The sequence below is a fragment of the Micropterus dolomieu genome, linkage group LG20 (assembly GCF_021292245.1).
Source record: "Micropterus dolomieu isolate WLL.071019.BEF.003 ecotype Adirondacks linkage group LG20, ASM2129224v1, whole genome shotgun sequence".
Lineage (NCBI taxonomy): Eukaryota > Metazoa > Chordata > Actinopteri > Centrarchiformes > Centrarchidae > Micropterus > Micropterus dolomieu.
The window spans coordinates 23,374,949-23,388,278 of record NC_060169.1 but is presented as its reverse complement, the minus strand read 5'-3'; the positions used below and the strand labels follow the sequence as shown (position 1 = coordinate 23,388,278).

General features: G+C 40.5%; 2 protein-coding genes across 2 annotated transcripts in view; both read left to right on the top strand.

Moving 5' to 3' along the window:
* The window catches only part of ctsba (cathepsin Ba), a 5,365-nt gene extending 2,405 nt beyond the window's left edge, over positions 1-2,960 (top strand). Inside the window, exons 7-10 of the mRNA XM_046033189.1 lie at positions 635-751; positions 921-1,049; positions 2,029-2,109; positions 2,332-2,960. Of these exons, the coding sequence (XP_045889145.1) occupies positions 635-751; positions 921-1,049; positions 2,029-2,102 (320 nt within the window). The 3' untranslated portion in view covers positions 2,103-2,109; positions 2,332-2,960. The remainder of the gene's footprint in view (positions 1-634; positions 752-920; positions 1,050-2,028; positions 2,110-2,331) is intronic.
* Positions 2,961-3,651: 691 nt separating this feature from the next.
* On the top strand, positions 3,652-13,324 carry adpgk2 (ADP-dependent glucokinase 2). Its single transcript, XM_046033188.1, has 7 exons — positions 3,652-4,126; positions 5,012-5,171; positions 8,477-8,667; positions 8,881-8,977; positions 9,211-9,347; positions 10,145-10,281; positions 11,099-13,324. Exons 1-7 carry the CDS (start codon positions 3,931-3,933, stop codon positions 11,654-11,656), a joined length of 1,476 nt encoding a protein of 491 aa, XP_045889144.1. The 5' UTR covers positions 3,652-3,930; the 3' UTR covers positions 11,657-13,324.
* Positions 13,325-13,330: the final 6 nt, after the last annotated feature.

Genomic DNA, 13,330 nt, shown 5'->3' with positions numbered 1-13,330 from the left:
GTTCTGACACTCTTTGTGTATGCAGGCTGTCGTCCCTACACCATCCCTCCCTGTGAGCACCATGTGAATGGCAGCAGACCCTCCTGCACTGGAGAGCGTGGAGACACACCCCAATGCATCAACGAGTGTGAAGCTGGATACACACCCAGCTACAAACAGGACAAGCACTTTGGTAAGTTCCATCTCTCATAAATAAGGGATTAAGCATGCTAACAATGAGCGTTGAGTCATGCTCACCAGTATTTGCCATATAGGAGAAATTGAATTTAACACTGAACATTTTGACATGATCTTCAGTTTTGTTTAATTGTAATGCTTTCATATGACTCAACATTACTGATTCTCCAATAAATGCGAAACAAATGGCAATTATTTTAATAGTAAACTGACTAGTTGAAATATGTAAAAGACCATAGTGCATAAATGAGTTCTAATTTTATTAGAAATTCAGGTTAGTTATTAAATCTGGTATTGGTAGTCAAAATGTCATTACTACTAGTCTATCACTTACAGTATACATTTACACTAGCTGGCTTACACACAAGTATTGGATATCTGATAAAGAGAAACTGTCATAGTATTGTATGCATGCACACACATGCAACGCAGCATCCTAACATGCAGTGTGTTGCAGGCAAAACGTCTTACAGCGTGCTGTCAAATGAGCAAGAGATTCAGTCTGAGATATACAAGAATGGCCCAGTGGAGGGAGCCTTTAGTGTCTACGAAGACTTTCTGATGTACAAGACTGGTAAGAACACGTGCACCTGAACGCACAAATGTAGTATGAGTATATGTACACTTGCCGCTTGTTGAGTACAGGCTAAACGCACAGTTGCAGGTGTGTGGGTTTTTGTTTTGTTTCGCACAATTGCACTCAAGCTCTTGCTGACCGTCCTATATTTTGTTCCTTGTCGCAGGTGTGTATCAGCATGTGTCTGGGTCTGCTGTGGGCGGACACGCCATCAAGATCCTAGGCTGGGGGGAGGAGAACGGCGTTCCCTACTGGCTCTGTGCCAACTCCTGGAACACTGACTGGGGTGATAACGGTGAGCAGAGACGCATTCTAACATTTATACATCATCACTCTTCATTATAAACAGAACTCCTATTTACATGTGTGAAGGAAATGAGGAAAAATTAGAAACACTTCAGTTTTATGCCAACTGATGTCAGTCTCATGAGCACATTGTTGAATCAATGTTTCTGGCACGTTGTTAGACTTCATTGTACAGTTCAGGTGTATCTAATAACTGTTCAATCTTGGTTAGTGGTTTGACTGTTATGGGTTTTCATTGGCTGATAATGCAGAAACAAGTCATGTGTAGTTCTATTATTTCCGAGTACAATCTAATATACATATGGTTATCTTGGCCATTAATGTCTTGTTTCAGATGGAATTTTATTCATTGTCATTCAACTTCATTATTTTACTGTAATTTAGGAGATGAGAGAAACGTGTTAACATTTAGAAAAGATGATTGTGACTGAGGACGTTTACGGCTCAAAACTAACTTTCAACACCTTCCCAAAGCTCACAATGGGGAGCCTAATGTCGTTCCACAGCAGCCACACTGAAAAGCTGCCTGCAGATGCGTGTTATTTTTTGTTTTTTTTTTTGTTTAAAATTTCAGCTATTGGCACGATTAATCAGTCTATCACTAGTGCACGTGATACTTTTCTCTTTTGCTTGTTTGGCTAATCCCTTCAACACATACGACAATGTAACTTCTGTCTGTGTTGGGTGTTTAAGTACATTTTTAATTCACATGTTAATTTCAAGAAAGCTTCTCAAATACTATTTTCCTTGATGAGAAGCTCAGTCACCACACAGTGATCTGTATGGCAATTAAGTGAGGTTACTTGCACACCTAGCAGCTATTCTGAATGGGGGGGAACAAACGCATATGTGATCTTTCACTTTTGTCAGGAAAACGTTTTATACTTCCAAACATGTAATAGTTTGGTGTTGGGCTAGTTTGTTAAATTGACATGTAAACTGTCCTCTGGTCTGTTTCTGGTTTTCAGGATTCTTTAAAATTCTGCGTGGATCTGATCACTGTGGTATTGAGTCAGAGGTTGTGGCTGGGATTCCCAATTAAATTTAAGGTAAGACAACAAAACCGGTAATTGCAATATTTAGTATTGGCCTTGTAATTGTTACTGTGCACCTATACAGTACAACTCATATCTTAAACCAGACTGGAAACACAGGGTTTTGTGTTTGTGCACAAGTCTCATAGCTCTAAGGACCAGAAGCTCCTACTGTCTTTGTAAAATCCTCAAACATTTTACTGACTTTTTTTTTTTTTTTTTTTCCCCCTCTTGCAGGTGTTGAGCTGCATTGTCAATTACATAATCCCTAGAGGGCGACTCACTCCACTTGCCTGCTCTGGAACTGACCATATTTACCTGCTTTTAGTCCCTTTTTCATAGTTTAAGCCCACTGATCAACTAGCACACAATGCATGTGGTTTTCTTGACAGCAGATCAAAAAAGAGCAACTTTCACTTAATTCAGGTGGATTAGCACAAGGGAGTATGACAGCAACTATGTGCCTGAGCACAAATCACTATTGTTGATGGTGGTTGGTTTTTATTTTATTTTTTTGGTGAATGAGCTGCTGTGAGGTCTTTCGCCTTCCTCAATCAAAGGCCGCACAGTTTTCTTTTAAGAAGCCAATTTGTCACTTTTCTTTTTTCTAACTGGGATAAACATGTGGGCTGTCTTGGAGCAATTATGTGTCTAATTTTTAATTGTTTTATTTGCCCCAACATTATAGGTCAGTGCCACATGCCACTCCATAATGTTAGGATGTAGTCATTGTAATTAGTGCCTGTTACTGTTTTTTAAACTCAGAGTATCAGATGAGCAATTGAAGTTTTTATTTTTTAAATATGGTTAGAAAGTGACTGTTGTCCACCTGTATTGATGCAAATAAAACAATACTTGGTTCCTAATTTGGTGTGTGTGGTGTGGGGGTTTTTTTTTTTTTTTTTTTTTTTTTTTAAATCAATTTTGTTATGTTTCATTTGTGTCTGACTGGAAGACTTGCACGCCTGATGGGATTGGCTCACTACGAATGTGGGTCGAGATGTGATATGTAAGTAGATGTGGAGTCAAAAGTTTTGTGATTGCTGACAAACATTGTTTTCTGCTGTATGCAAGATTTTGACTGACAGTAAATGGATTTTATATTTTCATGACAAACATTCAAAGCGGTTAGCAATTTTATGTGCGCAAGACTAGCTGGAAACATTACTTGTATTTTATAAATGGGTTTTAAACATCTTTGAAAAGGATGGGTAGTGCTGTGAACTTCCCACTTCTTTGACGTTTAATGGCATTCTGCATCCTTGGTGGTGTATTACTGCCATCTTCTGGAGTTTAGCTCCTACAGTGTCGAGATTTCCGATCAGTCCGGTCCTAACTCAACACTTCTGCTTTGTCCACTTCAACCTCACTCCAGTATGCCATTTATAGCCCAGATGTGTTCATTCCCGCCATCATAATCTGACTTTTTCTCTGTGGTTTATTTAGTTAACGTGTACGGTTTCTGGTGAGCGTTGCCACTTCCGCTTTGTTGTTAGCAAACAAACACGCCCCCTTAGTAGAATAAAAGCTGTTCGTTTTGCGCACAGGCGTCCACTCATTATCCAAACTGGACAGCGGTGCTTCCGGGAAGCCTTTTTCAAAAAAAAAACAACTAACGTATAAAACAGTTGAGGCGATAGTGTTTTTTTGTTTGTTTGTTTTTTTTTATTAACATCTAAAATCCTGGGTCCAGCTCAGTATTCGTCCGGTTAAGGCACTCCGGCTCTCAAAACAAACACCGCACGGCTCGTTACTGGTGGAGCGGGCAGGGAGAGAGCTGGTTCTTTACCGACTGAGAGAAAAGCGATCAGACCGTAGCTAGCTAACCAGCCAACGATGGAGGCAGGAGGCAGGGTGTCGTGGGTGAAATACGGGCCTGTTGTGTCTCTGTTTGTGGTTCTTTTGGCCCTGTGGTTCCGCTCACCCCAGAATATAGACCTGGACGACCGGCTGGACACCGTCCTGTCCTCTCTGCTCCGGGCTGAACGCAAAGTCGGGCTGAACAACGTCGCCAGACCGAGAGTGGCCGTTGGTAAGTGCAGGTGGTGGGGAGCTAACGTTGGTTAGCATAACCCTAAGATTGGGGAGTCCTGACGTTTCTAGGATATATTTGATTAGATCCGTACTGAATCACTACCATAATATCTGTTTCAGGTGAACTAACGTTAAATCCATTGCTAACAAAACTGAAAAAGTTGTATGCTAACCCTGCTGCTATATCTGGAACCGGCCAATTTAATAGTAAACGAAAGTGGGCTATTAGAAATGATAAAAAAACAAAGTAAGGTTCAGGGAAAACTTGCTGTGAACTGTCAGCACCATTAGCAAACGTTACACAAAAATTGTTTTATTCAGTGAGTGCACAAAGTATCAGGAGGTTTATTAGCAAATGCAGTTTGATAAAGGGCTGAAGAGGAGTGACCATGAAAGGTCTGTCACCAGATCTCAGTCCAGATCAGCATTTTGTATTAATGGTATGCTTGGCATGACATGTGTAGTGTAAATTAACCTAGTACACCGGTTAGATAGTGGCAGGTGGTGAATTCAGGGATACAATGTAGCTGTATTTTAAAGGAATATAGATTATAATATAGTTATATCGGTTTCGGGCTTTCGTTCGTCGTTGACAGCAAGCGAGCAGCGCCATAGTGTGATTGATCTGTGTCTTGACTGTGATCTAATCCTGAAAGCTGGTACTTTAAACACACAACAGGAGTGATTATCTGTCCAATCTTAAAGCAGTTCAACAACAAGCCCAGCCACTCAGTCAGACCTGTTAATTATTAATTAGATATATTAGCATATCTTTATCTTCTCTTTCTGTCCCAGATTTTAAGTCATGTATCTGCTTCTGGCCATTGTTTTTTCTCACTTATTTGTCTTTTTTTTTTTCTCTTCCCCTCCCCCTCATCCACAGGTTTTGGGGGGTGTGTCGACCTGATAGTGGAGGGGGTACCATTGCTTAATAAGATTGGCCTCCCTCCCACAGACCAGCCCCTACATCATAACTACCTAGAAAATGAAGTGCAGCTGGCTGAAAGCTTTGCCTACTTCTTTGCACCAGGAGCTGCTGCAGAGTAAGAGTGTGTGTGTGTGTGTGTGTGTGTGTGTGTGTGTGTGTGTGTGTGTGTGTGTGTGTGCGTGCACGCACATTTGGGAAAGAGAGTAAGAGCTGGCCATTAAATAGTTATGGTCTAGTTCAGGGAACTACTCCTAAATTCACAGTATAATAAAATGAATGCACGCCTGCTTGAACAAGTGGTCTTACAAATAATTGAAACCTTTACATTTCTCTGTGCTATGACTGGTTAGCTGTGTTCTGGTCCTGTTTATATACAAGGTGTGTCTAATTGTGTGTATGTGTGGCAGAGCTAGTTTGCAAGGCTTAAGATCAGTCACCAGATAATTTAAAACCATTTCTTTGTTGCACCCCCTGAGGCTACTGTGCTTCTGAGTCATTCTCTCTCCCTCACATGCACTTTCACAAACACACTCACATTCAACCATGAATGTGGAAGGGTTTGTTTGTAAGGTAAATACAAAGTTGCATGAAGTATGAATAAATACTACCACACGCTCTTTTCTTCTTTCCCATTGTCATCTTTTTTTTCCTAAACCCACGCTTTGGTCAGTGCTTGTCTGTATTTGTCTGACTAGTTAGCTGCTGGACAGCCATCCTGAAGTATTAGGTATTTATGATGTTGAACGCGTCTCCCCTCTCGGTGACTTCTCCTGTTCTGGTGCCTGTGAGCCTTTTGTTCATTGTCTGGAAATGACACCTAAAGGCAACAACAGACCTTCATCATAGACAGAAAGGGCAAGGGTATGTGTGTGAGGGAGAAGTAGGAGTTATTTCTCTTGCCTCTTTCTTGCCTGGCTTCTTGTAGACTTTGGGGTTGTGAATGCTTGATGTCAACCAGATGATAGCTGAACTTTTGTAGTCAAAGTCTGAGACCACAATGGTGAATCACTTAAGTCAAAAAAAAAAAAAGAGCTAGGTCTAAGTGATATGTGCGGGTAAGCGGAGAGATGATTGGTTATGTCTACCAAGTGCAGATCTGGTGAAACTGCATGTGTAATACGTTTATTGAGTTTATTTTAGTGTGCTTTGCTTTCACTTATGTTTCTCTTTAGTCACCATCAGTTATATTTTAAAATTCGTTGGATATCTGCAGCTTTAGAGAGCGCAACAGTGAGATACAGGATGAACCACAACCAAGCTAATCTCATAAAATAGCATACACTTCAATACATTGAGTCTGTTTCAGGCCACATGTTTACTGGGAGCCTTCATGCACACAATAATGGCTTCTTTTTATTTGTATTACCTCCGCCAAGGAGGTTATCTTTCCAGTGTAACTTGTTTGCTTGATTGTCCGGACAAACTACTGGCCCAGTTTTCATGAAACATGGTGGAAAGGTGTAACATCGGCCAAGGAAGTGGGGATGGACTGATCTAATACCGATATCGGATATCAGCTCGATACTAGAGTCAGGCGATGTCTGCCAGCCATTGCTGATGGACGATGGCATCGTCTATCAGCTCAACCCTACTCGATATTGACTCAAATAGCTGGATCAGGTATCGGTGACAAGGGTGCCGAGCTATTCATTTCAATTACGCATGAACTTTGCGATACGTGAGCAGTGCACCGGAAGACTCATTTTGCTAGAAGAGCTAACATAGCATTTTGTTTTACAAAGTTAGGAAGCAATGTTTAAATCAAGACTTACACATAAAACAATGATTCCCAGTCTCATCCTTACAGTGTGTAATACAGTTTATTCCTTTTACACTGGTATCGGATTAGTACTCTGCATCGGCTGAGACCCAAAGCCCAGGTATTTGTATCAGGACTGAAAGTCAGATCGGTGCATCCTTACAAGGAAGAAACCATAAGATTTTGGAGCGGATCAGAATCACGGTGTGTATACACAAATAATTTATCACTTTGGTTAACATTGTGAGATTTTACCACCAGTGTCTAAGGCTAAATGAACTGGAATTGTTGCGCATGTGTGAACGCCCAGTGATTGAGGTGAATGGTATGCTGCGACTAAACATACAACAAAACAGCCTCCTCAAACATCACTGTAGAAACAAATGCAGCAGGTTGTAAGAAATAAGTGATCAGGGATGTTTCTTTTCCAGATTAATCCTGAGTTCTGGATTTTCCAACCTGCGCATACATAATAAATGGACAGCTGAGATGATAAGATTATAAGGCTAGGCACAACCATATTTTGACATTGTGTATATGAAATACATCCAGACACATATAGTGTTTGAGCTTGCAGAGATTTGCGAATCATACAAGACTGGATTATTGACCTTGGCAGAGGTCTGCACTCTATGACTGCCCTTCGAGTTTTCTAGACTTAGATGTGAGGTAGGGCTGGACAATAAAACGATAACAGTAATTATCCCGATATAATGTTAATGTTGTTAATATGTTAACAAATAATGTCAATAAATGTTTGATTTTATTCACTTGAATCGTACACGAATTAGGACTTCATTTTTTATTAAGATGTTTATTTTCTTGAGAAAAAAGGACCGAATAAAGATTTTACTTAATTTTACTCGTGCATATTTGTTGACAAAGATTTTATCATAACTGTTTTGAGTGTTCTACCTCAGATTTGTGAAGTGATCCACTGTTTGGCATCAATTGTTGAACATATTGAAGAGTTTAAACCACAATTACAATTACTTTCACTCAGGAGCAAAAATCTGCCTTTAAAATCGAAAGAAATAACGATGTGATACTTATAGTGGTAATTATCGATATTGAAAGATAACGATAATGAAACTTTTTATCATAACATTTTTGACCATATCGTCCAGCTCTAATGCGGTGATTATTATTATGTATTTGCTGATTGATAAAACTGTGAAGTCACATGTATTTCAGCTTTTAGCAGAAGGCTGCCACTGTTGAAATGAAAAGTGTGCCATTGGGATCTTATTGTACATTTTTGTTTTCCTCTCTTTTTTAAATTTTTGTTCTTGCCTCCTTTTTCTTTTCTCTGAAACTTTACTCTTGATAAAATGTGTATTTGCTCAACAAGCTCAGAGGTGTCGGTATCTCCAGCTTTTGATGGATCTTCATGGCATAAAACTGTTAATGAGAAAAACTATCACTGTAGAAGCCGTAGTTACACTTTTCAAAGAAGCACACTCAATAAAAGTAAATTCAAAATGTATTTTGAATTTCATAGTATTTCAGTTAAACACATTAATATCTTAATTAATATCACCAACAAGGACACAACATAGGACAAAAAAGAAGAGGTATTTAGAGGAAATGCTGATCATTTCAAGTTCTTGTCCTTCAGTTTGAACATTGTTTCACTATTTGTTTGCTTTTCTGTCTTGCAGGCGTTTTATGCTGAATGATACCCTGTTCAGCGAGCTGGTTGAAGCATCCCGTGACTTGCCTGGAAACAGGTGGGCAGTAGGTGGCAATGCCCCTGTAATGGCTGGTCGAATGGCAATCGAGGGATGTGATGTGTTGCTAGGGGGAAGTTTCAGCCCCGATTTTACAGATGTCCTGTCCCAGCACATTACAGGTACACCCTTTTTACCTTCTAGGATCTATCAGTGTCGCGATTTTTACTTCAAACAATCATTTTCCTAACTCCCTGAATGCCCCTCTATCCTTTGCACGGCGTCATTCTTTTTTTTTTTCCACTTCCTCTGCCCTCTCTGCTTTCTATCTATTTTCCTACCCCTGTCTTCCTCATTTCCATGGCCTAGTACCTCACCTACCTCTGTCTTTCCAGTGGCAGGTAACGTCGTAGAAGAGCCAGACATTCATCTGATCCTGGAGTATCCATCTGGTGCTAGCTGGGGGCGCTATACCTCACGTAGAGCCAACAGGTATGTGTTAGTTGAGCATTTGGTAGATATTTTGACAATCGTGAGGAATCCTATAAGGTGAACTGTGTACCTGAGCGGATTTAAGCCAGAGACACATTTTTTGCACAGTGGACTGGTTTTACTGAATTTTGTGAATAATAGAGCAAAGTGTGTATGTACATTTGTATAAATGTAGTGCCCTACAGTATTTGAAGCTGACTGTGTTTGACCTTGCTCATGTTTGTTCTCTGTAGATATATCATCCACAGTGATGACCATAACCCCTACCTGGCCTCCATGGAGGAGTTTGCTGAGAAACTTGAGGATTTCAAACCAGATCTGCTGGTGGTGGGTGGGCTGCAAATGATGGACAACTTCCCTTTCCAGTCAGGTAAGAGGAAACTGGTGTCAACCTTTGATTTGTTGCTGATTTGGAACATTATGCAGTAGTGTCTGCTGCTTTGTGTCGCACAAGTGGCGTGGTCCTGAACATTTGTCAGTTGTTGATCCTGTTATACAATTAAAATAAAGTAAAACTGAACTGTTAACTGAACTAAAAGGAACTGGTCTATTCTTCTACTCATTTATAAATTTTGAGTTTCATGCAGATAATAAGATAAAATAGTGCTTGACAGAGATTGATTGTTCCCTCTAGAATAATATGCAGAGTAGGCATGTGCTGATAGGAGTATTTATTTTGGCCATAATTATCTTGATATTAATCAAGGTGGAAACATGCTAATAGATAATCGTGTTATGTTGACACTAGGGTTGGGCCGATAGACGATAGGCCATCGGCGATGGCTGACAGATGGTCAATGGTTGAGCAGGCATCGTGATTGTAAACTATTTACCGCGACTTGTAATGTCATAGGCTACCAAGTTTTTAACCGAGTAAAGTCTGTGCGAGTGAACACATGCACATAAGACGGTCAATCAATCCTGTGATAGACGGCTGTTGAATTTGGCTGGTGGTTGTTGATGAAAGAACGTAAAAAAAGGTCTTTGGCATCCTTCCCTCTCTGACATCTTACCTCCTCTGGCCTGTTTTCGAATCTCCGCACCTTTACTCATTTCCTCCACTTTGTGTCTTTTGTCCACTTTGTTTCCCTCCCTCCTTATTGTCTGGCAACCTTTCTGCCTGAATTTCTTCTCTTCTCCTTCTACATATTGCTTTCATCACTCCAGGTGAGCGGGAGGCACTCCTCTCCCGCCTGGCCGACCTCCTGTCCTCCTCGTCTCCACAGATTGGGATCCATTTTGAGATGGCCAGTTTTGTAGAAGAGAGTATAATGGAGGACCTGTTACACTATGTCATCCCCCATGTACGTATGACTGAACAATGAAATTAATCAAAACATTCATTCACATGTGTGACTTCAAATGGAGGGAGAGTAGAAAGATTAAACAAATACTGGTTAGCAGGTAGTTTAAAACTAGATTTGCCTAAATTAAATTAGCTTGAAGTTAAACTTTTTTGTTTGTCAACAGAATCTATAATTGTCTGCCTGTATTTACATGTTGATATAATAGAGTATGTTTGATGTCTTGCTTTCTAGTGTCTTGATGTATTTTTAAAAGTTCACAGATTTTTCTCACATATAGTAAACAAAATACATTATGATCTGGCCAGTCCAATAACAACATTTACTATAGAAAAATTATTTTTGTTTAAAGGAATCATTCTGGCCCATTTTATTGTCTTTGTAGTTTCAGCCTGTAGCTTATATGCTGTGGTAGAACTCCACTGTTGTCCAGAAACATCTCAAAACACATGAAAATCATACTGTTGCATTGGTTTCCTTCATTGCAGCACAGCGAGTGTGGTTCATTCCTCTCGGGTCTGCAAAATAATAATAATAATAATAATAATCTTTATTTGTTGAGCACTTTTCAAAAACAAGTTACAAAGTGCTTTAACAAGTGTAAAGACGACAATACCCAAAAAACAAAAATAACACCGTCAGTCAAACAGATGTGCATACCTGAGTATGACATCCACCTGACTCAGACTTATTAGATTAAACTAAACTTGCTATGTTGAATACCGTATGTCACTTACTGTGATGGTATGGGTTTCGTGCACAGTTCAGTTAAGGGCAGGTGCTTATTTGATCACTCATCCTGACTCTGCTCTCCTAGGCGGACTCTTTAGGCATGAATGAACAGGAGCTTCCCAACCTGCTCAGTCTACTTAAAGGCTCCAACATCACAGTGTTGTCAGACCCAAACCCCCGTGTAGCCACAGTCCTCGACCAGATGAGGGAGGTCTATCGCATTTTGAACCAGCGCTACAAGGATGCCAGTGCAGACAGCGACACAAACAGTGCAAAGGCTAAGCCACTTACTCGGCTCCACGTTCACACACTGGCCTTTCAGGCCATGATTGTGACACGTGGCTCCCAGTGGAAGAACACCATGTCAGCCACAGCCAAGGCCTCTCTCACAGCTAACCGCCATGTCTGCGGCTCTAATGATATTGACCCCAGCAAGGCGAGGCTCATAATGGATGACTCCTTCTCTGTCAGCCGTCGGGAAGGCAGCCAGCGTATCCCTCTGCAGGAGACCCGGCCCGTCAGCTGCTGGGATGAGGACGATTACGAGATCTGCGTAGCTCCAGTGCTGGTGTGCACTGAAGTTTACCAAACTGCAGGTGGAGGGGATAACATCTCTGCTGCTGGTCTGGTGCTGCAGATTTAGAGAAAGGACACTATATGGTCTATCTGTGTGTAGCGTTACCTAAATGTTGGGGAAAAAATGTGACCCTGGAAACTCGATCTTGTTGGGATGCAAAGTAGCTGTTGTGGCAAACATAGGTACTGATTATAAAATGTATCCGGCTAATGCTGTCACACCTGCAGCTCACGGCCCAGGTGGACCATAAGGAAAAGTGATGGGGTCAGGTGATGGGGGTACAATGGTTATTAATCAGGTTAGACAACTAGATTTTAAATATACAAGCAAAGTTTTGATTTTTGAAGAGAATGCTGAGAAAAACTGGTAAACTCAAACATGACAGTTTTGTAAAGTTGAGTGTATTTATGTTTATATTGGATAGGAGGGCATCATCACCGATTTCATCCCTTTTTCATTGTCAACATGCATATCTACACTGTGCCTGAGTGCAAAGGCCTTCTGCATCCAGTTGATTTAGATATTAGAACCAAAACATTTATGGAGACACCGCCCTGCCCTTCCCAATTTAATTGAACGCATGCAACATCTTTGACAAGTCTTTGTAGCTCATCATCTGACTCCTGTCCTCCTTTACTTCTCCAAGGCCTTACAAGACTTTGCCTTCAGCCAGGATGAGATAAAGAGGGATGAGGTTTGAAAAAGTCATAAAGACGCCATGCTGGGTAGCCTGTGGCATGGTGTTTTTGAATTGTGTATCAAGACTTTGAATGCATCATAACTTTACTCTGGTTGCAGGGCATGAAGTTTTGAATGGGTTAGGATAAATTCTCTTGTTTTAACCTGTGACTCCACTATGCAAACTTATCCAGAGTTGTGTAATTAAATAGCTGAATCTTCTGTTTCTTGGAAGCACTTTTATAGTCACCTACATAAAATCGTAGAAAAAAGCCAACCTGAAGGCTGAAAGGTTAACAACCGGTCACATCTGAAACCTTTTTAATGTGAAGGCGCCGTCCTGCCTCTGCCCTCTGCTGTCTCATTCTCAAAGGCAAAAAGATTTAAAGTAGAAATCTAGGGAGATTGTCGCCTCCTGTTCTTCCTAATATATGTGAAAAATGTGCATACTGGTTTGGGTGTGTTTGATTAGCATTCCTCTGTGTGTTAGTTGCAGTGCAATAATGCAAAAACAAGGTTAAGAGACCGCTGTTGGTTGCTGGATATGATGTCAAAGATTTCCTCTCTACCTCCAAATTCTTTTTGCGTCAGCTTCCCTTTTTGCCTCTTCTCATTGTCTCTTCCATGTTATTTTGTCAAACCTTTCTTTTATCTGACACATTTCTTGACTGTTCCTTCTTCCCTTGTCTCTGTCTATTTATGGCTCTTTAAGGACCAAAAAACCTAAGTGGACTGCCGCTGATAACATTGCAAGTTACTGGCAGGTGGTTGTCACATTCTCACATGATATGGCTGCATACAGTGAAACACATATCTAGTTTTAGATTTTTGAGAAAGAGGGGGTTAGTAACATGAAATTGTAAGCTTGACTTGAAGTGTTACCATGAATCCCTTTTAATCTGTGGAGGAGTGGATCACACAGAAGATATTTATTAAAACATTACATTTTCTGTGTGATCCACTCCTTGCAGTAAGATATCTTTAACTCTTCACACCAACTCTATGTCAAAGCCACTACTTTCTGAATTTATAACCATTTTCTTATAATAATAATAATAATAA

Excerpts from the sequence above, each read along its gene's own strand:
- adpgk2 (XM_046033188.1), top strand. The coding sequence starts at position 3,931 with ATGGAGGCAGGAGGCAGGGTGTCGTGGGTGAAATACGGGCCTGTTGTG. Across the intron at positions 8,668-8,880 it reads CCTGTCCCAGCACATTACAG|TGGCAGGTAACGTCGTAGAA; the intron begins GTACACCCTTTT and ends CTGTCTTTCCAG. Across the intron at positions 9,348-10,144 it reads CAACTTCCCTTTCCAGTCAG|GTGAGCGGGAGGCACTCCTC; the intron begins GTAAGAGGAAAC and ends TCATCACTCCAG.